Below are 26,284 nucleotides of genomic sequence, written 5' to 3' on the forward strand. Positions count from 1 at the left end.
AGTGAAGGAAAGTTTTCTGTAGGAAAAGTTTTCACAGTTTACTTCATTAGAAAAGATGGATTACCCTTCTCTTCCTTTGTTTACTCGCTATCAAATAATGGACGGATGGATTTGTAAATCTATCTATGGATTATTTTTTTGGATTGTTTTTCATCTGTCCAAATTGGGCAGAATGTCTCTTTTCTTTTCCTCTACGCTCATCTCCACCATGCCCACCAACCACGAACCAAGCAAGGTGGCTACCAGGGCATCTCCACCGCCCCATTATCGCGTCGCCAACCTGCAGTTCTTCTTCTTCTTTATCGTCGTCGTCCCCCCCCCCCCCCCCCCCTCTGTGGCCTTGCTGCTGCCTAAGAAGTGGCAGTACCTCGGTCGCAACTTCACTGGCACCATCATAATGGATGCCCTGCCCGCTCCCGATGTTGTTCGTCTCCATCAACAAGTGGCAGAGCATCCTCTCGTCCAGTGCCTTCGCCAACTATGCGGGCGCACCAAAAGCATCACGAGGCAATGCAAAATAAAATTCAGAGAAAGAGAATCAACAAGGGAACTAACTTTTAAAGAGATCGAGATTCTCTGCAAGCAACATTAAGAAAGTTCTTCTAAACTGTTTTTCGCACTGGATGGAAGAAGAATAGTAAAGAAATCAATAGAACAAAATAAAGATCTAAGAACAAACAAAAAAGGAAGAAACAATTTGTTTTCTTCTCAATTGTAAAGGTAAAATGTGTACTTCGAAGAAACAAAAAAGCAGTGTTGCAAAAGCATGGCAGGCCATTGTTGGATCTTAGCTTAGCTTGCTCGCCTCCGCATTCGTTGTCGAGCATGAAGTGCTTAGCTTTCGGTGATGATATCTCTAGCGACCTAATTTCAAACTCCTCACACCGCTGCTTGTGGTCGTTGGCCGCTAACAAAGGGAGGCCCTGCACGACTGCTCGCAAAGGGAAGGGAGGCCTTGCATTCGCTGTTTTTTTCCCTTTCATGAGTTTTTTTTCTTCTCTCTTTTCCTTCATTTCAACATGATTCTCTTCCCTTCTCTTTTCTTTCCTTTCTTTTCTCTTCCTTTGCAGGAAAAGTTTTTTTCCATAAAGAATCATTTCCTTTATCAATATGCACCTTGCAGTAAACAAAGCATAAGTATGAATAGCCATACTATTTGAAGGAACATCTCCTAAACTAGTTTAGGTACTTTTTTTTCTTTGGTGTTTCACCTTCTCTTGCTAAGCTACAAATGCACTTCCTTTCTTGGTCTTTTTTATATAAGCATATTTGGTTTTATAAATGTCAAATCATTAACATAATGTAGGCATTTGTTATAGAAGTCCATTGAGTTAATCAAGTAGATCTTAAAAATCCATTTAAAACATATAGTTATTAGCCTATTGATGGTCTCCTTGTAGCATCTTTGTATTTGTGCAATTGCTTCGTGGCAAGATGTTAAAGGGAAGATGTTATTCCATTTACTCATAATTTAATTTCAAATTTTAGCACCTAATAAAAACTATATAAAACCAACTTTTTTTTTTTGATCGATTGGGTCTTTTAGTGTAAGAAAAAAGGGTCGCTGGGTTTAATCAGCTAATTTGAACTTATTTTGCTATGTTTAGGGTTAAACAAGTCTATGCTTGGGTTGAACTAGCACAGTCATGTCTACCTTAGGTTAGTAGACTTTAGATGCAAGATTTTATTAAAGCCATTTTCTCAGTTTAGATGCCAGATTTATTAGAGCCTTTCTCTCTTCATCTACCTCACGACCTCAACTTGATCCTGATTGTGAGTCGCACGAACGTTGCAAGTAACGATGGCCATCTCTTAAAATCAGCAACCCTAGGTCCTCATTTTTAAATTCAAGTTTTTCTCATTTTTCCTTCACTATAAAAAAAGTAAAGGGAAAACTCTATTTTGTTTTCCATGACTTCAATTGGAGATCAAGATTCGAGAAATATTCTCTCTACTTTTTCTCTAAAGTATTTCCTTCTCGCCTAGAGAACTAGGCATAAAGAAAATTGCAACTCTGAACACAACCAGAAAAATCAATCCACCTTTGAAACAAATGAATACCCTTGTGCAAATAATTAAAAAATTAAAATAACAGAAGCAACTAAAATTCCCGTATGATTAGCACAACATAAAACATTCTAACTAAACGAATCAAAAGACATTAGATGCTAACTCTAATGTCAAAATCTGATATCAACATCCTACAAGAGTCAGAGATGGATGATGGATACTAGCATCAGAGATTTACAGCGTACAGAGACACCTGAGTAACAGGCATAAACTTTATGCTGAGTAGGCCAGTTCTAGGCATTGACTAAGTTCTAGATTAGGATTTAGTGACCTGAGAATCATTTTGGAATACACAAATAATCACATATAACAACCGATGATATGCATTAAAGCGGCATGAATGAGTGTTGTGTGCTTGATAAAATGGCACTGCTACATGATACACATTCAGATCGCATAAAATGAATTAGACGGTATGATTACCATGATGTCCTCGGAAGCAAAGATTTTACAGTTCTGTTGAATTTGACAGTGATAAGAATAATTATGATAATAATAAAATTACAAAAATCATAGGTCCAGTAGATGCATGAATTGAAGACAGTATGATTCTTTTCTAAATAAGAGAACACTGACTGATACTGAAACTCCTTTCTACATACCCACCTTATAACCAAAGAAAAGGAGAAACATGATCTACCTCTTTCTTGGATGTGAAACTGATATTAATAGAAGCTTATTTGGTCGCATGAGCCTGATATGGATACTGCAAAAATTATATGTATTTCAACAACCTTAAAAACAAAGACACCTAAAATATACAGGCGAAGTATAGGATTTTGTTCCAAGAACATGTAGATCGATTGGCTAAAGAAAAACACCTTATGGTGGAGATATTGAGAAATACCCAACTTCAGATTCAATTCCAGGCATTCTCTGGAAAGATATCTCTATTGCTCCTGTGAATAATCATGCTTAACCCAATTGCTTCAGATGAGAAAAATATCGTGATTTTGATTTATAGCTTATTCGTGAACCTGACTACAATCAAAGCCACTGTCAACTCTTAGGCATTCTTTGCAAAGAACTTCTGGAGTCTAGCAATCAAGGTTTCCTTTGAGATCTCAAATCCAATAATAGCTACTTCTTTTAGTTTGTTAATTTCCTCCTCACACTGTTCATAAATAATGAAGACACTGAATAGACATGTCAATCCTGCATATGTTGACATAACAAGAATGTTAGTTGTTGAAAAAGCTTAATCTTTCTCTATATAGGAAAAAAAATTTAGTTGATTCTTTACCGACGCCGGCCAATACTGAGATAGGAATTTGCAACAAAAGTTTGATTAAATAGAGAGAACCAGCTGCCTGCATCAATAAGGAGTTAATAAGTATAAATAAATAAATAAAATTGAAAACTTTGAAGTTACAAGAAGGTTACCAAACCCAAGGGAAAAAATAAAGAAATCTAACCAAGAGCAACTTCCATGACAAAAAAGCAGGCAGCAGCATCATTGTCACTGGAATGAAGGTTTTCAAAAATATATAAAAAAAATAAACCTGAAGTTCTCTATTCACCATTGTGCTTCTGTTTAGTTATATATGAACCAAAGAATTTTAAGTGATATGGAATACTATGGTCTAATAATAAAGGGGTAATATTTAAAAGTGAGCTTCCAAACCTACCACATGTTCTGTTGCTTAAACTCAAGGAATAATTCATTATTGTCAAAAAGAAAACAATTGCATCCATGTAAACAAGCCCCAATTGTAAAAACTTAATAGGTTAACTGTGCCTTGAACAATTGCACCCATATTTATCAACCCATCGAATTAAAATGAAGAATGACTGCTGCAGAAACTGTGCCTTGAACAATTGCACCCATATTTATCAACCCATCGAGTTAAAATGAAGAATGAGTGCTGCAGAAACTTTTGATGAAGGCATTGATCATGCTCAGCTTGGAGAAAATGCAACACTAGAACAGTTATTAAGAGATTCTGAAGGTATGATCTTTGCTGAAGTCTGTTGACTAACTTCCTCTCAAACTGATAATCTCCCAAGAAAGAAGCATTGAATTAGGGAAGGAGAATTGCTAGATTGTACATATGACATATGTTAGGGTTTCCATATCTTCTCTTAAAAAATAGAAGAGGAAAAAATGCAACTAGTTTTTCCCCCCATATTTCATTTGTGAGAAAAGAAGAAAATGTGAAATTTACAAGAGAAGAAAGAGATTGACATTAAAAGAGACTTAACTAATCTAGTTTAAACCTTATAATCTATAGGGGAAAACTTGGTAATTGAAAACGTAGAGGGTAAAAGAGAGACTCACACCTCCAAAAGAAAAGAATAATTACTTAAAGGCTTGTTTGTTTGGATGATAAATAAAAATGGAAGCATGTGTGGACGGATAGATCAATATATTATTCAGTTGGAAATATAGATCAGTCGGGTGGTATAAATTGAAGAGAAAAGATTCTGATTTATCTCTTATTTTTAGCCTTCCCAAGTTGGGAGGATCAAGGAAAGCATAGATGAGAATACTTAGTTGATTCTAAAATTAACCGTATAGTCTTTTATATTCATATTAATTGATTGTCCCCCTGTGGATTCTCTCACATGCCACCACAAACTCAGAGTTTTTCTTGCACAACATTGCTTATGCACTAATATCATCCTCCAGCTTAGTAGCAACTTCCACTATTTGTTACCCTAACTTTTGCTATCTTTTTTTAAAAATATTGATTTATTTTTTGAACAAAAATGGATGAATTACAAATTTATATTAAGAATTTTGGAAGTTTTTTTAACAAAAATTAAAATAAAATGTTTTAATCATTAAAATAGTCTGATTATTGACAGTTTCTTTATTTCTTTTTATCAGGCTGATAGTATTATGTGTAGCCTTTAAACTTATTTTTCTTTGTCAAATTAATTAATAAGTGAAATTTGATTTATAGTTAATATATAGTGATCCTGTCCGAAGGCTAGGGAGATGGCACGCTGGCTCTGGTGGATAATTGTTAACCGACAGAAGACTTCTTTAGCTTAGAATGGAACCTTCTTTCGAACCTGCACACAGTCAGATAATCTGACAAAGCGTGACCAAAGACCAGGAAAGGGATTCCTGGCAAGAACTTTCAACGCTCAAGTCAGTACACTTTCAGCGAGTGGTCGAAGAAGAAGAACAATAATGGATATGCGTTAGAGTAATGTCTAGATGATGCAAAATTATGTACCTTGCCAACGAAGAAGATCCCTCTTTATATACCACCTCTCACAACCTCCACGATCATGAGGTGGACCCTTATGTCAGAGTTTGTTAGGTGATGAAAAGAGTACAGTCTACAATAATAGTTCATGGAATCTTTTTTCTACCCACAGATGTACCTCTTTTGTCATTTATGGCTTAGGCCTTTGCTAAGGTTGTTGGAGTATACTATTGTAACAGATCAATTAGTGAGGAAATCCCCAAAAAATATTCCCTGACAACTTGGACAGGTTGTTAGAATGTTGTCTGCTGCTTGTCTGCTAAATATATCTTGGCCGGTCCTTGAGCCGGCTGTTTAACTGGAATGTCTTTCATTGAATATATTTTGGACTGATCTTTCATTTGACCGGGCATTTATAGTAAGCCCTACGAAATGAAGCACCTTAAATCTGTATTGGTATCAATCTACTCTGTCGTATGTTAAATACTGCCAAGATAAGTTCAGAGACAAAGATTCATTCAAGAAGTCATATGATACATCATGTATGTTAGAGTTCTATTTTAGGGACAATATAACATCAAGTAACTTAAATCTGGTCGATCTTTGCCCGGCTGACAGTTTATGCAATGTTCCTAAGGATGAGTGTCTTTAAGCTAGCCTAGTTTTTGTCCGGCCGAACGTTACACAGAGAACCTTACGTTCGACCGACCTTTATCCAGCCGGTCTAGTATAAAGAGGTTTATAAGGCTAAATGTCTTTGAGCCTGCCTGGTCTTTGTCCGGCCGGACATATATAGAGAGCCTTATGTTCGACCGACCTTTATCCGGTCGATCTTATATTAAGATCTTTACGAGGCTAAGGGCAATAAGCCCGACCGGCCTTTGCTCGGCTGGGCGTACACAAAGAGCCTTACGTCTGACCAGTCTATATTCGGTCGATCGTATATTAAGATCTTTACGAGGCTAAGGACGCTAAGCCCGGCCAGTCTTTGCCTGGCTGGGCGTGCAAAAAGAGTCATACGTTCAACTGACGTTTATCCGGCTAATCTAATATAAAGCGATTTTTGAGGCTAAGTGTCTTTAAGCCCACCCGTCTTTATCCGGTCGGGCGTATACATAGAGTCTTCTATTCGACCAACCTTTATCCGACCGATCTAGTATAAAGAGATTTATGAGACTAAGTATCTTTAAGTCTGCCCGGTCTTTGCCCGGTAGGACGTACACATAGAGCCTTTTATTCGACTGACCTTTATCCAACCGATTGTATATTAAGGTCTTTGTGAGGATGTCTTTGGGCCCGGCCGAACTTTGCCCAGCTGGGCATATAGAGAACCTTATGTTCGACCGGCCTTTATCCGGCCGATCGTATATTAAGAGTTTCATAAGACTCAAGTGCCTAGAGTCCGGACGACCTTTCATTCGACCAGACTCTTTTGAATCCAGCCAGCTATTTACTGACCGAACGTATTATTTCTTTAGTTTCAGAGTAAAACCCTAGAGTCCTTATACTAGACCGGATGTGTACCTGGTCACATCATCTTGACTTTGGCTACCACATCATCTTCTGGATTTGCTCGCTATAACCCGTATCACTAGTCTCCCCTTTAAGTCTAGTCGAAGGAGATGCAGACGACTGACTGGACTCGAGTTTTAATCTCGTTCGCTCACCTTCTATACTTGGTGATTTTCAAGACTCATGTTCTTGATTGTGCCTTAGATACTTGATGCTTTTTTCCAAAACGATCTGCCCTCTACTAGGGCTAGTACCGAGGATATGCGAAAAGGCATTTTTTGCCACAAAATGTTTTGCTTGTCACGTCCCTCATAAATGTCTGTTTATGGGTGCATGCCACGTGACCTCACCACTCATTCTCTGCAACGCTTGCTGCCGTCGACCGCCTCGTATAATACACTGGCACACTCAATTTTACAAATCAACGATCCTCTTTAAGCGGGTCATTTCAACCTAACGGTGGCGATTAAATTCCTCTCTATAAAACCCTAAACGTTTTGTGCCCTCCGCACTTTGCTTTGCATCTTTTTCGATCTTTCTCTCCGGTGACCTTCCTTCCTTCTCGAGACCCAGATATCCCAATAAATTACTCGTCCTCTATCTAAGTTTTGTTCTATTATGGCCTAGGAATCTTTCGTCCCTTGGTACTCCTCCACCTCTTCAAGTTTTAATGCCTCTAACCGGGCTTACCTATATTCCCGATATGAAATTCCTCATAACTATTGTATACATCTTCCTTCCCAGAAAGATCGTCCTCACCTTCCTCCCGATAATCATGTCACCTTCTTTTCCGATCAATTAGTGGTCGATTTACGTTTCCTTGTCCACCCCTTTCTATCAGAGGTAAGTTAGTATTTTCGTATTCTCTTACAACAATTCGTTCCGAATGCCTTCCAGTATATATGTGGGATATTTATGCTGTTCTGCCTGTTCAGCTTCCACCTACCCGCGCAATTTATACTTATTTGCTTACCCCAAAAAATTAGAACTTGGGGCTTTCCTTTTCAGAGCTAGAAATCTCATTTCTTCTTCATAGAAATGTCTGATTCTATCACTTGGTCTACTGCTTGACAATTTTCGTTTCCTCCTTTTCCTGATCTTACAAATCTTAAACAAGATTCTATCTTTGTTTCTTATCTTCCTAAACTGAGTAGCCAACGGTTTAGAATTCACTAGTGGTTGTAAGAGAGATTTTTGTATCTATTTAGTTTAAGCTCCATCCAGAAAAAACTATCCTACTCTTTTGGTAAGTTGTAATAATTTGATTATTTTGTTACCACTAATTGAGACATTTTTTATTCTATGCAGTGGCCGCGATTTTGAAATCCCTGATTTCTAAAGAGATTGTCTTAGCCAAGGGAGAGCACCTCACTAAGGAGCAAGAGCTATTGACCGAGCAAGATCTACCCTCAACCGTCCCTGCTAGTGGGACTCCCGCAAGCCACGCAACTAAAGCCACTGTTTCTGGAGAGTTGCCACCTGCTCCACCTTCAATACCTGACACTATTCCTTCGGAGCAGGAAGTTGCCCTAAAGAAAAAGCGCAAGGGGAGGAAACTCACCCTTGCCCCTACTCCCAAGAGACAAGCACTCTCTACTCCGGAAGATACCGTCCCAGAGGATGAACGAGAGTCATCTCTCGAACAGACTTTGTCCTCTCTCTATCCCATCCTCTCAACACCTGCTCCTATTCATATTCAAGAAGATTTTCCCTTACCGGGTGATTCAGCAGCTCCAGACTTATTGACCTCTCATCAGGAAAAATCCATTACGTCTGTACAAGCAAAGTCTAGCTCACCACCCATCCTTTTTTCTCTACCTTCCGCCTAAGATTCAATTTCTCCCACATCTCTCTTTCCCTCTACTCTCTCCATATTATTAGGAGATCGTCTAATAGACGCTTGATCAGATGCCAAAAATCGGCTCGTGAGCATCCCCCTAAAGAGTTATCGGATGAGTTTTCATATGAGCAAACTAAGGTATTGTAACTTTAATTGACAATCTTTCATTTATTTCAACTGCTTATAACCGTACTTATTTTTCAACACTGAGTAATTAGTATGAGCGTTACTCAACAATTGCATAATTTAGCTCAAGAAAATGAGCTGCTAAAACAGCAAACTTCCATAAGGGCCTCCGAAAAAATAAAAGAATTATCTGCTCAATTCCAAAAGGCTTGAGAGTTGGTCAAAGTTGAGCTCGAGAAAGTGACCCAGTGGAAGGTCACCCTGGATTCTGTTAAAGCTCAACTTCAATTGGAGACAAATCTCCGAATGGCTACACAGACAAAGTTGGACGAACAAATTGCCAAGAATGTGCAACTATCCGCTCAATTACAAACACAGGAGGTCGCACATACTACCGAGCTAACTGCTAAAGAATCCGAACTGGCGACTGAAAAGGCCAAGCAGGACTCCTTGATGATTGCCCAAATGGAGGTGACAACAATCCGTGCAGAGTTAAAAACGTATCAGGCGGGGGAGGATGTGTGGTTTAAAGCAAAGAAAAATAAGCTTTTCCAAACACCTGAGTTTAATGTATCGATTGCTCGTTTCATCGTCCGAGCACTTATACTTGGAGCACAAGGTGCAATGGAACAGCTAAAAGAAGGCGGATTCCTAACTCCTGATCCTCCCGCCAACTCCGTAGATTATGACCAGATAACTCAAAATGCTCCGCCTGACCTATATCTTGATCTTTCATAATGCGGCTTGTTTTCTATTAACTTGTGAATTTAATGACTCGGGTATTAATATTCACTGTATGTTAGTCTTTAAATTTTTGTTAAATTTATTAAGCACCTTTATTCTAAAATTACATCGATTAGTAACTGATGTCCCCTCTTTAGCTTATGCATTAAAGCTCATCTAAGCAATAAGCCAAATGAGATAAAGATTGTTTATAGGCAGAGCGGATTATGGTGTCTGACCCTTAAGGTCGAGCTGACTATGGCGTCCGACCCTCAAGGCTGAGTGGACTTTTGCTCAAGGTTACGCCAGCTTATACCAGAATCCTTAGAACAAACAAACTCCTATTTAAAAGATATTTAAGTCCGGTCAAAATTGAATTCATTTGGGGCGAAGAATTAATCCGCACAAATTGGATCAAGTCTTAACTTACTATTTTTCCGTTTAAGTTATAAAAGCTCATTCGGGTCTATGGCTAAAGAGTTATACAGAAAACCAGGTTTACCTTATAAAAGAACTGCTACCTCGAGATGATTGCCCATCGAATCAGTTACCACTGTGGGCTTTCTATTGGTGACACGTGTGTATACGTCATTATAGGTGTACCATTTTTTCTTTTTCCACCACCTTATCTTCATTATTCCATGGTTCACAATTAATCCCGTCTTTTTTGCTGTTATGATCTGACGACCTTGTTTAAAACACCTTTTCGCAAGATCCTTATAAACATTCTACCAAAAAAAACCCTAAGTTTTCTTTTAATCTTCGTCTTCATTGTTTCTTCTCCGACTCTCTGCTCTCCTCCTTTGGCTCCTATAATCTTCTTTTCTTTTCAAAAATGAGTGAGGATAATGAGTGGTATATGCAATGTTCTTTCAGCTTCACCATCGATGATGCGTGTGACTTCACCATCAACTATGGTATTCCTACCACATAGTCCTTCCCACTCCGAAAGATCGTCCTCATCGTCCCCCACCAGAGAGCATCGCCATCTTTAGGGAGTAAGTTGTATCAGGATTTCATTTTTCCTTACATCCTTTCTTTGTTGATGTCAGCCGATATTTTAATATTCCGCTACACCAACTTATCGCCTAATCCCTTAACATCTTAAGTGGTATCGTTATTACTTTTCGCTGACTTAATATTCCCTTATCTCCCCCCGCCTATTCCACTATTATTTTTGCCCTCGCTAGGTAGCGAATGGTATGTTCAAGTTTCAGGCTCGCCCTAAGGCAATCTTGTTTAACAGAGTTCCAACCTAAGAGGAATGGAGAAATAAATATTTCTTCGTAAGTCTCCCAACTTCTCCATCTTACCCTGTGACCTGGCAACAAGATCTTCCCCCTCTCCCTAACTTAGGTAGCATCTCCGCAGATCCAACACTTCGTGAGGCTCTGGAGAGATTAAAGGGTGTAAAATTCAACTTACCCGCATTGACCATAGAAGGCCTCTTATTTATTTTTGGACTCACTCCAGTCAACTTAGAACTAAGTGGCACCTTTGGTGAATAAAAATCCTTATCCTCCTGGTAATTAATTATTTGTTATTACTTGACTATTTGTTATATAAGCTTTTAACCTTTACTTATTTTTATAGCTGAGGTCATTCTCCTAGCTTTTTTTTTTTTTATAAAAACACTCGGTTAACAAGAGCGGTCTTAAACAAGATGGGGGAGGATTTATTGAAGGAGCGTCAACTCGAGTAAGCTTCCTCGCCTACTGGTCCACTCCCCTCGGCTGAACCTACTTGTGAGTCCCCTTTCGACTCCTCAGAATCGAATACTCCTCTCGTCATCAGACACAAAAAGCCCCGAATAGAGGCTTCGGGTCATGATGTACTTGAGCTACCCATCACCGAGCAATCTCCTCTTGCTTTGGCCGAGATCTCTTATGATCGAAGTAAAGAGTCTAGGTCTCAAGAACATAGTCGTTCTCGTTTTACAATTGCTATGATGAGGCCAGGCCTTCTTATACCCATGTCTCATGTGATTCTCCTAATTATTCGGCCACTCAAGGCAACATCAATCCCTCTAACTACGCAACTATTCCCCTACCAGCCTAAAGCATTTCTTCAACTACTCCCCCGTCTAACCGAACTCCTAGTAGGCGATTGGCCGGTCAGGGGTCTGAAGGATCAATACCCGAGCAAAGTCTCGAGCCAGCTAGACAAATATCAGCATCTTTACCCGTCCAATCAACTCTTGTTCATTCACAATTGCCCGAGCTCCCTCTTGCTCTTCCTTCAAGGCTTACACCTTCAACTAGCTCTTCATAATTCATATCTTTTCAAGCAATCCCATGGGTTACCATCCCAACAAGGATTGGACCCCACTTCTCCTTTACCTTATGGGATACTCAAGTTAAAGGGTTCATTGGCTGAGACATGGATGCAAGCACATAGACAAATACAAAGGACTACAATTTCAGAGTGTGCTAATGAACACAATCGAAAAGCTATTGCAGTAAGTCTAAGATTGAATTTTCTTAGATTACTGTTGTGAAATATAACTCTATTGCTATTCTATCCAGTTCTACGCATCGGGTTTACATTTGGGCCAGCTGGTTACGGATCTGGAGAGGACCAACAAAGTTTTGAAAGATCGTGTGGAAGAACTATAGGCTGCCTCCACTATTTCTGATAACGAAACAACCCACTTGCAAGGAAAAATAGAGGAACAGGCCGAGCTCATTTCTGGTATGGAAAAGACTTTGTAAGATTGCCATCAACTATTGAAATCTCAATAGATAGACATACAGAACTTAGAGTTCTAGTTGCAAGGCAATGAGTCCAAGCTCCAGGTGGAGAGAGCAATGGAAGATAAAGCCCTTCAGACCTAGCTTATAAGGCTACTTTACTAGAGGAGCTAAGGCTTGCACATGCATCCAGATCTCCTGAACTAACTCAAGAACTATCTACTAAGAATTTCTTGCTACTAAAGCAGCAAACGAAATTGAATGTACGAGAAATCCATATAGAATCCCTACAGGCCCAGTTGGACGCTGCAAAAGCTAAAGCAGACATTGTTCAAGCCGAGTTATCCGCTTATCAGGCTGGGGAAAATGAACGCTTTGAGACCGGGAGGGGAGCCTATTTAAATTCTATTAAGTTTAACGAAAAGTTAGGCAAGAGGTTTTCAAGAATGCTTAATCATGAGGCCAAGGGAGTAATTCAACAGTTAGGAGGATATCTACCTACGAAGCCTCCTCTATATTTTATAAATCAACAACTTCTCGATGAGCTCCCAAAAGATCTCCTAAACGATTTTGAATAATATATTTGAATTTCCTAATATGTAACTATATGTATTTATGAAAGGAAAATCACAATTAAATACTGAGCTATGTATTAAGTAGTATTAGGTAGCACCTGTTCTCCTTGCGTATCTTCAGAATCACCAATATTACTTATAAGATTAGACCCCATGTGTGTTCCTTATGAAATATACATTAGTCTGTATAAAGTGTCAGGCGAGGCAATAACATCGAGTAGAATAACCCAGCTAAGCAGATGAATGGTATTATAAGGGATTCTTGGATTGAATACACTGTTGAGTGAATTATTTATGTCAAGCTGTATAGTCTAGCCGAGCAATAGTATCTTCCATATATTGCCAAGTAGTTTTCATAATGAATTCTCGGACGGGATAATAGGTTGATCGAGCATATAATGCCGAGCGAAATAAATAGACCGGACCTTTATAAACAATTTTCATAATGAATTCCCGGACGGAATAATGGGCTGGACAAGCACATAATGTCGAACGAAATAAACAGACCGCATTATTCACATAAAGAATTCTCGAACTAAATAATGAGTCGGACGAGCACATAATGTCGAACAAAATAAACAGGCCGGAAATAACTTTCATAAAGAATTCCCGGACTGAATAATGAGTCGGACGAGCACAGAATGCCGAGCGAAATAAACATGCCGAATATTCATAAACAATTTTCATAAAGAATTCTCGGACTAAATAATGAGTCGGACGAACACATAATGCCGAACAAAATAAACAGAATAGATACTTATACTTGGGTTTAAAGTCTTCATTCAGCTGTATATGGTTTAAAATCATAATTCAACTGTGTAGAGTTTAAAGTCGTCATTCGACTGTATATGGTTTAAAGTCGCAGTTCGATTGTATAGAATTTAAAGTCGATATAGTTTAAAGTTGCAGTTCAACTGTGTATAGTTTAAAGTTGTCATTCAACTGTATATGGTTTAAAGTCACAATTTGGTTGTATAAAGTTTAAAGTCGCCGACTGTATAGAGTTTAAAGTCGTCATCGACTATATATGGTTTAAAGTCGCAATTCGACTGTGTGGAGTTTAAAGTCGTGACTGTATATGGTTTAAAGTTGCAGTTCGACTGTATAGAGTTTAAAGTCGCCGCTCGACTGTATAAAATTTAAAGTCGTCATTCGACTGTGTAGAGTTTAAAGTCATCATTCGACTGCATATGGTTTAAACTCGCAGTTCGATTGTATAAAGTTTAAAATCGCCGCTCGACATTTGACTATATATGCTTTAAAGTCGCAGTTCGACTGTATAGAACATACCCGATTGCTCGGGATGCTAAAAAAATTTCTCAGATGAATCCGCCTACATTTTTATTAAATATATAAAAAGTTAAACAAAATACAGAAGTAAGTTACAGGCATACTTGTCAAGCTCTATAAAGCTGAAAATGGTTAATACTACAAGGTCATTCTAGGTTTCTTCCCTTTACATCTTAGAAATAATAAGAACCTATGGCGAGCTTCTGTATCACCTTGTATGGTCCTCCCCACTATGGTTCCAATTTATTAACATCTCAGACCGGATTGATGAGTTTCCAGATCAAATCACCCACCTGAAAAAATCTAGGTATAATCCTTCTGTCATAATTTTGCCACATTCTTTGGCGATATGATATAAGTCGAGCTGTCGCCTTGTCCTGCACTTTTTCTATTAAGTCTCCATAAGATGTCAATCGTCATTATCCTCGTCATATAAGTGTCGTCGGTCGGATTCCATGCCAATTTCGACTAGGACCACTGTTTCACCATCGTAAACCAGATGAAAAAAAGTTATACCTGTCGATTCTCGGGGAGTTGTACGATATGCCCATAACACACAGGGTAATTCGTCCACCCAACTACCTCCAACATGATCTAATTTAGTTTTAAGCCCTCTGATAATTTCTCTGTTTGTTACTTCAATCTAACCATTGCTATGTGGATAAGCTATAGAAGTAAAGGCCTAATTGATACCACATCCCAAACATCATTCTCGAATCCTTCTGCCTTGGAACTGCCTTCCATTGTCGGAAACCAGCTTATATGGAATACCAAATCTGCAGATAATATGTTGCCATAAGAATTTGATAATCATTTGCTCAATTATTTTGGCTAAGGATTTAACTTCCACCCATTTTGAAAAATAATCCAAAACTACCAATAAAAATCTCTTTTGAGCAGGTGCTAAGGAAAAATGCCCTACTATGTTCATACCCGATTGATCGAATGGACAAGAAACAATTGAGGTTTTAAGCAACTCTGTAGGATGATGAGGGATATTATGATGCTTTTGACAAGATAAACAAGTCCTTACTAGTTAAGCTGCATCAGTTTGTAAAGTAAGCCAAAAATACCTTGTCAATAATATTTTAACGAGCAAGAGACCGATCTCCCACATGACTACCATAAGAACTTTGATGCGCTTCTTGTAAAATGTACTGCATATCATCTAGCCAATGCACTTGAGTAAAGGACAGGAGAAGGCTCTCTCATAAAGTTGATCTCCAATCATAGTGAACCCGTCAGCCCTTTTCTTGAGCAAACGTGCTTGTTCCCCGTCAATTGGTAGAGTACCTTGCTGTAAGAATAAGATGATTGGCGTTTTTCAGTCGCATTGTAGCTCCAGATCGGCCTGCCGCTCAATGCAAGATACTGATAATGTTTGCTCAACAGGATTATCCAAATTCCAAGAAATTACAGCAGAGACTAATTTAGATAACTCATCTGCTGTTTGATTGTCTGAACGAGGAATCTTCTGTATAATTACTTCCTGAAATTCAACTTTCAATTTATAAAATGTCTCTGCATATAACTTGAGTCGTTCATTGTTGATTTCAAAATTGTCAGACAGTGCTGAACTGCCTGAGAATCTGAATAGATTAAGACTCGGGCCGCTCCCACGTGTCGAATAGCTTGCAATCCAGCTATTAATACCTCATACACTGTTTCATTATTAGTGGTTCGATAATTTAATCGAATAGATAATTGCATTCAATCTTCCTAGGGTGATACAATAAGAATATCCATCCCACTACCCTATCGGGTAAAGGATCCATCTATATATATTTTTCAAGTTTGTTCGATTTCAGGACCTGCACTGCTGTCATGAAATCAGCTAAGACCTGGGCTTTAATTGCTATTCGATGTTGGTATTGTATGTCATACTTACTAGTTCAGTTATCCACTTGATCAATCTTCCGACACCTCAGGGTTGACAAGCACTTGACCCAAAGTGTTGTTAGTTAATACGATGATTGAATGCGATAAAAAATAAGGACGCAACCTTCGAGCAGCTAAAATCAATCCATACGCTAATTTCTCGAGTGCGATATAATGGCACTCTACTCATTTTAATAAATGACTCAAAAAGTATACAGACTATTGCTCTTTTCCCTCCTGCCTCACCAACTGATAAATAAACCCACAAAGTTGCACCCACTATTGGTTTAGATAATATGGGCAAAGTAGCTAAATAATTTTTCAGCTCCTCGAACGCCTTGTCACAATCAACATCCCATTAAAACTTGGTCGCTCAGCGAAGTATCTTGAATAAGGGCATATTTCGATCAGTCGATCGGGAGATGAAACGAGACAGAGCGGTGATTCGACCAGTCAATGTTTGTGCCTCCTTCAGATTGCATGGGGAAACCATGTTCTGTAGAGCTTGTACTTTGTTGGGATTAGTTTCGATCCCTCGCTCGATGACTATGTAGCTCAGAAATCTTCCACTTCTGGCCCCAAATAAGTATTTGCAGGGGTTGAGCTTAAGTCCGTACTATCTCAGAGTTTTGCAGTCTCTTCTATATCTGCGCACAAGTCTACAACTCAGAGAGATTTGATGAGGATATCATCCATGTAGACTTCCATATATCTCCCGATTTGCTTTTGAAAAACCTTGTTCATAAGCCTTTGGTAGGTAGCCCTACGTTCTTTAGTCTGAATGACATAACATTATAACAATAAGTGTCCTTTATGAAGCTTAACCTTTTCCTAATCCTCCTTGACGAGCAGGACTTGGTGATATCCTTAATAAGCATCCAACATACAGATGAATGCACGGCCAAAAGTAAAATCTACTATTTGATCAATACGAGGTAGGGGATAATAATTTTTCGAGCAGGCTTTGTTAAGATCCCTGAAGTCGATATAGACTCGCCACTTGTTTCAGGGTTTAGAGACTAGGACAACAATCGCCAGCCAACTCGAGAACTATACCTCCCGGATATAGCCCGCCTCCAACAATTTGTCCACCTCTTCCTTGATTTTATTCTGGTCAGCCTCGAAATCTTGCTTCCTTTACTTGACAGAGCAGGCATTGGGATAAACATGGAGCACATGCTCCATGATGGTTGGGGGCACACCCATTACTACTCTGGGAGTCCCGACAAACACATCACTATTGTATGTTAGACATTCCACCAGCTCGGCCTTAAGCTCAGGAGCCCGGTCAGTTGCTATCTGAGTAACAGCTTCTAGACGACCAGGTTGAATATGGACTCCTTTTTCCTCATATATCAGGACAGGCGGCTTCTCTTAAATAGTATTGACCTCCATCCTCTGCATTTTTCGAGCGGCACTAGCCTCCATCTTCACTATCTTCACATAACACTTACGCGCTACCACCTCTCCCACTTGGTCACCCACAGGGAATTTTATTTTTTGGCATAAGGTTGAAACTACGGCTCAGAATTCATTTAGGGTCAGTCGACCCAAAATGACGTTGTAAGCGGAGGGCGCATCCACTACCACAAAGATTGATTGACGCGTTCTCATCAAGGCTCCTCCCCTAAAGATATGGCCAATTTTATCTGGCCAAGTGGCTGAACCTCGTTGCCTGTGAACCCCCGTATAAAGGAGTCACCCTAGGCTGAAGCTCGCTCGGGTCTATTTGCAGCTGCTCAAATGTTTGTTTAAAGATAATATTAACTGAGCTGCTTGTATCAATAAAAGTACGAGAAATATTATAATTGACAATAACAACCTTGATTATTAATGCAGAAGACTTCTTTAGCTTAGAATGGAACCTTCCTCTAATCCTGTACACAGTCAGACGATCCGATAAAGCGTTAGTGACCAAAAACCAAGGAAAGGATCCCTGGCAAGGCCCTCCGATGCTCAAGTCAGTACACTTTCCGACGAGTCGGCGAAGAAGAATAGTAGTGGATATGCGTCAGAGTAAGGTCTAGATGATACAAAATTGCGTACTTTATCAACGGAGAGAATCCCCCCTTTATATATCACCTCTCACAACCTCCGTGATCATGAGGTAACCTATTGCGTTAGAGTTTGTTAGGCGATGGAAAGAGTGCAGTCTGTAATGATAGTCCGAGGAATCTTTTTTCTACCAACAAATGTACATCTTTTGTCATTTATAGCTTAGGCCTTTGATGAGGTTGTTGGAGTATACTGTTGTAACGGATCAATTAGTGAGGAAATCCCCAAGGAATATTCCCTGACAACTTTGACAGGCGGTCAGAATGTTTTCTGCTTGTCTACTAAATATATCTTGGCCGGTCCTTGAGCCGGCTATTTAACTAGAATGTCTTTCATTGAATATATTTTGGACTGATCTTTCATTTGGCCGGGCATTTATAGTAAGCCCTATGAAATGAAGCACCTTTAATCTGTATTGGTATCAATCTACTCTGTTGTGTGTTAAATACTGCCAAGATATGTTCAGAGACTAATATAGTACCCATAATATGCTAAAGATCTAACATCGTGTATGTTAGAACTTTATTTTAGGGACAATATGGCATTAATTTAAATCTGGTCGACATTTGCCCGACCGACCGTATATGCAGTGTTTCCTAAAGATGAGTGTATTTAAGCCCACTGGTCTTTGTCCGATTGGGCGTAAGCCTTATGTTCGACTGACCTTTATCCGGCCAATCTAGTATAAAGAGGTTTATGAGGCTAAATGTCTTTGAGTTCGCCCGATCTTTGTCCGACCGGACGTACACAAAGAGTCTTATGTTCAAACGACCTTTATCTAGTCAATCTTATATTAAGATCTTTACGAGGTTAAGGGCGCTAAGCCCGGCTGGCCTTTGCCCGGCTGGCCGTGCAAAAAGAGCCTTACGTACGATCGACCTTTATCCGACCGATTTAGTATAAAGAGATTTATGAGACTAAGTGTCTTTAAGCCCGCCCGGTCTTTGTCTGGCCGAGCGTACACATAAAGCCTTCTGTTCGATCAACCTTTATCCGACCTATTGTATATTAAGATCCTTGTGAGGTTATATCTTTGGGCCCGGCCAGACTTTACCCGACCAAGCGTACATAGAGCCTTATGTTCGACTGGCCTTTATCCGGTTGATTGCATATTAAAGTCTTTGTGAGGCTGTCTTTAGGCCCGGCCGAACTTTGCCCAACCGGGCGTACACAGAGAGTCTTATGTTCAACCGGCCTTTATCCAGCTGATCATATATTAAGAATTTTATAAGACTTCAAGTGCCTAGTGTCTAGACGGCCTTTCATTCGGCTAGGCTCCTTTGAACCCGGCCAGCTATTTACTGACCGAGCGCATTATTTCTTTAGTTTCAAAGTAAAACCCTAGAGTCCTTATACTTGACCGGATGTATACCCAACTTGCCTTATCCGAATGCCATGCTTCAGAGTCGCACAGGCAGGACCCGAGAATTTTAAGGCTATGTGATCAACAGGACCAAGTGTGGAATGTTTCTCTATCCCGACTTTGATCGCCACATCACCTTGACTTTGACTACCACATCATCTTCTAGATTCGCTCACTATAACCCGTATCATATAGTTTTTCAATTCATCTAAAAGAAACATCGACAAATTAAATACATTCTACTTTATGAATTGTTTATTCATAATTAAAAACTTGTTCAATTATAGTATCATGTGCAGTCTTTAAACTTATTTATTTTTGCTAAGTTAATTCATAATTGAAATTTGATTTATAGACAATATTTATTAAAACCTAAAAGTTTCAGTTCATCTAAAAAGAAAAATTTACAAACTATATAATTTTTATTTTATAGATTATTGATTATAAATTATTGTATGAAAGTTGGATAAAATGAGAGAGAAGATAGCATGGGTTATAGAGAAAAAGGTATATTATGTTTTTATCAAATTTAATTATATGGATCCTTCAACTTATTCTTCCAACTAAACAAGTGAAATAGTGGATGAATGGATGGACCATACATCCGTCCAAACAAATACGTGGAAAGGCAAAATAATCTTTATCTACCCACGTAGTCATAGTAGATCCATCCATCCTTCCAACTGAAGAAGCCCTTGGTTAGAGTAAAATTTCGTCATTTTCTCTTGAGAGAGAGAAAAATATGTCATAAATAGAGAAGAGAGAAAAGTTCTAACCTATAGTTGTGATTTGATAGATGATGAAATAGCAAAAGTAACTAATTTTCTTGCAATCTTGGAAGAAATAATTTTAAAAAATTGATGATTTCAAACCTGGGGATGACAGAATATAAGTATGAGAAATAGGTTAAATGTGGCATGCAGAACAAGATTTGCGATGCAGTGATGACTTCAAGATCATCTTTGAACTGCACTTTCCTTTTTCATCCGTTACACTTTTCCTTTCTAGGCTATTACAGAATACTAAATTGTATGGCCAACCAATCAAAACAATTAACATAGCATTTTTCTACAAAATCAAATTAGCATAAACCTTGCATGCAAAGTAGTTCAATTGCAGTATCTAGGTTAAGTTTCTGACCTTGAAGAAAATACTCCAGTCATCACCTTGAGCTAGCAACCTCATTGCTAAAATTCCTTGATTCCACAAGGATGCTAAAGTCAAAAAAATGCATCTCATAGTTGATTCTGAGACTTCAAAACAGGAGGAGGGTATCTTCTTAAGGTTGAAACCAAACCTGCACAAAGTGTTCCCAGATTCAGATTTAGACATTATTCACATGAAGAGAAAATGAAAGTCTCCAACTGAAGTTTTCAGTTCAACATCAAACAACCTATAATTTGTGTGCTTAAGTATTCAAGTTCTGGAATACAGAAAACAAATTATCAGGTTCATTTGATGAAAAAATCAGAGTTGTAAAAGGATTGATTTCCACATAGAAAGTAGAATAAACTAGTTGTAGTCAGCAATTAGTCCACTATGACTTACAAGCTAAAATAATGTGTTCTTAGCTAATATATGAGAGTCTATAGTGAGCTATTTACTTATTGGAAGATGGGTGTAATAGTCTTTGCAAAATAAGCACAGAGTACCTAATTAATTAATGATAATATAGAAAAAAAAAATTCAATGTTTGGTTAGAATCAGCAAGATTTCCCAGCATTGAATCATTTCCTACAGAAGTTGATTATAAGTTAGAAATAAAGTTAATAGGTTCCACTTGATAGAAGATTGGGTTTCATATCCTGCTATGTAAAAGGCACTCTGACTCAAGGTTTAAAATCTAATTCTGGGCCGTATTTTGGTGCCCATCCAGAACAAAATTATTTCATGCCGTTTTGGCCCGTGCCAACAGAAGGTGTCAATTGCCCCAATAAGAAACAAGAGAAGGATGATGGATGAGGAGGCGAAGGAGGAGGAGGGAAAGAAGAAGAGTAGGAGGAACTGAGAAAGAATGCCTAGATGAGGCATCATTATCACTAGAGAAACATGAGTGGCAACACACACCTCGGCATCTCCCTCACTAGTTGATGTAAGAGATAGGGTAAACTTGGATTTAGGCACTGTGGAGTACGCTCACAATGCAATTCTAAGGAGAGTGCCGATGATATGATTCAAAGGACAGTCGTGATGCAATCAGAAATATTTTGATATGTGAACTCGGAGCTTCTCAGGGAAGAAACTTGTGATGCATCTCAGAGCTTCTTGTGATGAGCTTCTGCAGACGGTGCTCACGATGTGAAATTCTGCTAATCCATTGGCATATCAGTCGTGTCAAGATGTTTTGCCCATGTTGACCAGTACGGCTTGATATTAAAAACCATGCTTTGACTAAAGACCACAAACTTCAAACAGCAAACTAAAAGTTGAAATCGTTTCAAGTTTTGTATGTATACTTCATTAATTAGTCTATCCTCAGCTCTCACAAAGTTTGGACACAGCAATTCAACATGAAATTCGAAACCAGGACATGCATCTCGTACGTAGATTTACTGGGAATTTTAAAAACAAGAAGATTGCTAACATCCATGAAACAACATGATACTTACATTTGTGAAGGAAGAATTCCATGGATAAAAAGAGATAGACAAACCACCATAAGGATTCTGGCACTTGATGCAACAAAAGTTTTCCCAGAAAGGAATAGCCAATAGAATAGCACGAACAAGGTAACTACCAAAGCAAATGTCTTCTTTTCATCCCTCCACAGAAGTATATCAGCCACTGAAAATAAAACAAATTCAAGAAGTCAAGGAAGAAACCATATACAAGGCAAAGAGAACAAGGGATGCAACAACGATACTGAAAAAAAAATGATGGATCATCTATGAATCAAAGAAATTAAATGCTCTTGGACAAGAAAAAATAAATGAAACAACCTACTCCACTTCCCAACATTCTATCCGCTTCTGATCTGGTCTCTTGTGAATTACCCAAGTCTTCTAATCGTGGGAGTGATTTCACAGTCAAATCTAGACCTTTCTGTCACCATTTTAAATAAGTTGGAGTTAGGCAACATGAGCGAAAGTGAAGCATACTGACACACATAAATGACATTTACTATATAAAATGGTTAGAATAAATGACCAGATCCTTCTCAAGTTACTTCCAAACACAAACTGATGTATTGCACATAAGTGAACAGAAATAAATGAAAATTTTCTCAATGCATTCATTAAGGGGGAAAAACTCATGTTTTGTGAACGGATTTGGATAAATTGTTTTATAATTCAAAGAGCCCAGTTAACTATTTTCTGTTGACTCCTCATCGATTTCTTTTTTTTCACATGGATTTAATTAAGAGGATATATTCATTTAATGGAGCATGACTTATATATCTGGCCAATCTAAATTTCTTTACATTGAACTTCTTGTTCAATGAAGTGTTTAGAAACCACATAATTATTCATCCAAGTGATGGGCAACATAAATTTCAAATGGTTAGATAAAAATATTTATTCTATGTTCACGTGATGGTTTGGACTATGTTCAAGATCCTATAAGCTCATAAATTTCTAGTTAATTCTCCTGTAATCTTGTCCTATTCTTAAAATTTTGTCGTATGTACTGATGAAATAAAATGTAATAATGAACAATCAGTCAATACTAGAATGGAAGGTCAGCTTGTCCAACTTAATGTGGTGGAAATAAAAAATAATTACGCACACCCGCCAATACTAGAATGGAAGGAGAGCATGTCCAAATTAACACGATGAATATAGTTACTGGTAACATGTAGGTGTCATTTCCCTTGTTTCTTAGTGCAGAATACATTTATAAAGTTAAAAACTACAAAAACAAAATTTTCAAAATATAAAATATTATTTCTTTCTATCCCACAATTAGGGAAGATAAAAATTATAAAAAAAAGTAACTAAACTACAGAGGTAAAGAACTCATTGCATATTGTGGCTATCAAGCAAATTCCATCTAGTCCATTATGGGAAAGCACATGGATACATGTGCTATGCACAATGGATTAAAACCTCCATAAAATAATTTGTACTTTATATACTGATATTATCTTCATTAAAAATTACTGACCAATTTAGTTTGAGAAGTATAATGCAACATATTCATTTTTTGTAAATAAAAAGCAATAATTTTTTGTTCACTATAGTTAAATACAGAGAAAACACAAGTAAAAGATAATAGTGTGAGCACAAAATCATCAAAGGAATTACCTGAAATGAAACAATGGATGAGTAACCAAATTGGTTCTTAGCTTTTGAACAATCAAATGTCCTCGAGCTAGAGAGCGTATGCACAGTGGCAGCAGAAAGAACATGACTAGATACTCCACCATTCAACTTGTCGCCAACCCTCTTCAAAAGTGAGATAACTAGCAATACAAGCTTGGCAGGAATGTGAAAGGTAGGCCTGAAATTTTCCATATAACATCAGCTAAATCCAAGGTATGCAAAAGCTATTTACCCTTAACGTTGCAAGGGTGACACAACACACTACATAGTGTCATAAGTTATGCATCAAGAAGCATCTAAAGGAAAAGGATTAATTACTAAAATGGTCACAAACTATTCAACTTTTAAAAATCTACTATTTACTTTCAGCTTTTACCAAATCCATCCTATTCTCACAAAGTTAATAAATTTATCATCTCTTAGTTTTCCCATCCATCAACTGTTAACTCTGTCTCAGCACACCAACTCATACAATTTATTCAAGTCAATTGCCAACCCATTTATTGTGTAACAATTTAAATACCATTTCAGATTAATAATTAAACTTACTGTGCCCTAAAATCTGATTCTCCTTTTCCTTCTCCTCTCATCACCGCACATCACCACACAGCACATCTTCCCGATCTCCTCTACCTCTTGCTGATCTCGTCTTCGTCGCCAACCAGCGAAGCAGCCGTCGGCGCTGAAGCAGCCACTATCGGTCATCGAGGGTGTTGTCGGTCACACCCAATCACCGTCGCTCTCTCCACTCGCGTCGCCACAGTTGGATCATCACCGGTGCCGAACCGCCGCCCCTCCGAGCCATGCCCTAGCGTCGTTGCCTCCACACCATCGCCATTGTTGGAGGCCACGCGTGTTAGGGATCTAGCGCGCTAAACACGCAGAAAGCGCAGCGGAAAAACTAAACTAGATCCTCTCTAAAAGATCCATGCGAAGGAGAAAAAACACATATACTAAGTTTGATGAGATTTATACCTTTCTTGTCTTCCCTTCGCAATCCCGACAGCAACTTTTCTTTGAATGCAGATCTCAGCGCAATCAAGTGTTCGCGCCTCAATGGTATCCACACGAACATGTTCCGTCTATCTCACGAACTCATGATTTGGAGAAGAACCACCACTATGGTGCTAGCCACACATGGAGGTTCAGCCAAGAGCAAGAATTCGACCAAGGAGGAAGAAGGAAAGATCAAGAGTCTTTCCAAGTTTTTGTCTCTTTGTATTCCTCTTAATGGGTTGGATTATTATATTGGATTAACCATTAATCCAATAACCCAATGAGTCTAACCCATTAATCCAATAATCCAATGAGTTTAACCCATTAATCCAATGTGTCTAATTTGAATTAGACTCAATATAATTAGTACTCAATCCAATGAGTGGATTCATTTGAGTCTAACTCAATGAGTAACCCAAAAAACCTAATCATCTCATAATTGACTCTTAGGGCTAATACCAACAACACGATCAGGCCAGTGATATCGCTACATCGCCCAATTCTCCCTCTCGCGTTGCTAGCCACCGCCGACCACGAGTTGTGCCCTAGTCCACAGCCACATCACGCCGCCGAGTCTCTCGTCCTTCCCCCTTTCATCGTCGGTGAAGCATCCATCATCACCCTACCCGTTGCCACCTCTTAATCTAGCCCGCCATTGTCGAGCCCTTCTCCCTCTAGCGTCATAGCACCAGCCCATTTCAGCCGCCCATCATCTTTAAGTCGAGCCTAGCTGTAAACAACACTGTCGGGCAGCCAGGGGTTCAATCTCTAGGAGGGAAGGATCTACCAACACAGTATTGGGTAAGGCACGATTGGACTTAAAATGGTTAAGATCTTATTTCTATTTTCCTTATTGGGATTTTTTTTGTGTGTTAATCATTGCCCTGCTTCTTAGCTTTGGCCTCAGCACTATTCTGGTCACCATTTTCCGGTAGCCAGCTGCTCTAGCCGTGGGTCAGTACCTGTGTTCTCAGATTGGAGAAATTTTGGAGGACTTTGATTTGGGATGAGTGTCTTAACATGAGGTTTATTTGACGCGAGCTACAGATAAAGGCGGATACTTCTTCTTTGACTTCTATTGTTCTTTGAACTTAGTGCATGGATTATCTAATAGATTAGGTTGTTTTATCTTGACTCCACTCGTATTTTATCTGTGTTTGATATTTATATGCTTGATCTTTGAGATGATCTCTTTATTGTCTATACAGTCTCACTGTTTAATATTCCTATTCTGTAGGATGCACATGTGTATAGTATGTACGGTAGGAATTTGCATTTAGATTGTTTATATGCAGTAGGGCACACATGAGGTTGGTGTGTGTTATAGGAGTTATCATGCTTATTATGCATATATTAGTGTGCGCACGTGTATAGGTGTTGCTACGTATCGTAGATGTGGTAGACACATGTTGGATCTTTTCATGCATATGGTTATATGTGATTGATGGATTATGCTTTTGGATCTATTGTGTGTGCATACATGTCAGGTGAGTTCTATTGGAAGTATTTTGTCGATTACACCTTTGTTGTTATGTGCACACGTATCCAGTGTATTTAGTTGGAAGTATCTCGATGATTATATCTATGTTATGAGTGTACACGTGTTTGTTGTGTGTGTACGGGTGGCTGATGAGTAGTATTGGAGGTATCTTATCGATTATACCTGTGTTGTGGCGTGTGTACACGTGTCTGGTGTGTACTATTGAAGGTTTCTAGTTGATTATGCCTATGTTGAGTGTTCACACA

At 38.6% G+C, this 26,284-nt stretch overlaps 1 protein-coding gene across 4 annotated transcripts in view; it reads right to left on the bottom strand.

Moving 5' to 3' along the window:
- Positions 1-2,467: 2,467 nt before the first annotated feature.
- LOC122005708 (3beta-hydroxysteroid-dehydrogenase/decarboxylase-like) overlaps positions 2,468-26,284 on the bottom strand; it is a 29,716-nt gene continuing 5,899 nt past the window's right edge. Inside the window, exons 5-11 of one of the 4 annotated variants that reach the window (XR_006118469.1) lie at positions 23,525-23,720; positions 22,220-22,322; positions 21,890-22,064; positions 20,421-20,577; positions 3,314-3,380; positions 2,892-3,225; positions 2,468-2,776 (exon numbers count right to left, since the gene is read on the bottom strand). Coding sequence is in view for 3 of the 4 variants with exons in the window: in XM_042560838.1 (XP_042416772.1) it covers positions 3,077-3,225; positions 3,314-3,380; positions 20,421-20,577; positions 21,890-22,064; positions 22,220-22,322; positions 23,525-23,720 (847 nt within the window). In the remaining variant the exon portion in view is untranslated. Of the gene's footprint in view, positions 3,226-3,313; positions 3,381-3,677; positions 4,070-20,420; positions 20,578-21,889; positions 22,065-22,219; positions 22,323-23,524; positions 23,721-26,284 lie in introns of those variants that run through there. The other 3 variants (XM_042560838.1, XM_042560840.1, XM_042560841.1) reach the window with 3 other exon arrangements.

The sequence above is a fragment of the Zingiber officinale genome, chromosome 7B, assembly GCF_018446385.1.
Source record: "Zingiber officinale cultivar Zhangliang chromosome 7B, Zo_v1.1, whole genome shotgun sequence".
Classification (NCBI taxonomy): domain Eukaryota; kingdom Viridiplantae; phylum Streptophyta; class Magnoliopsida; order Zingiberales; family Zingiberaceae; genus Zingiber; species Zingiber officinale.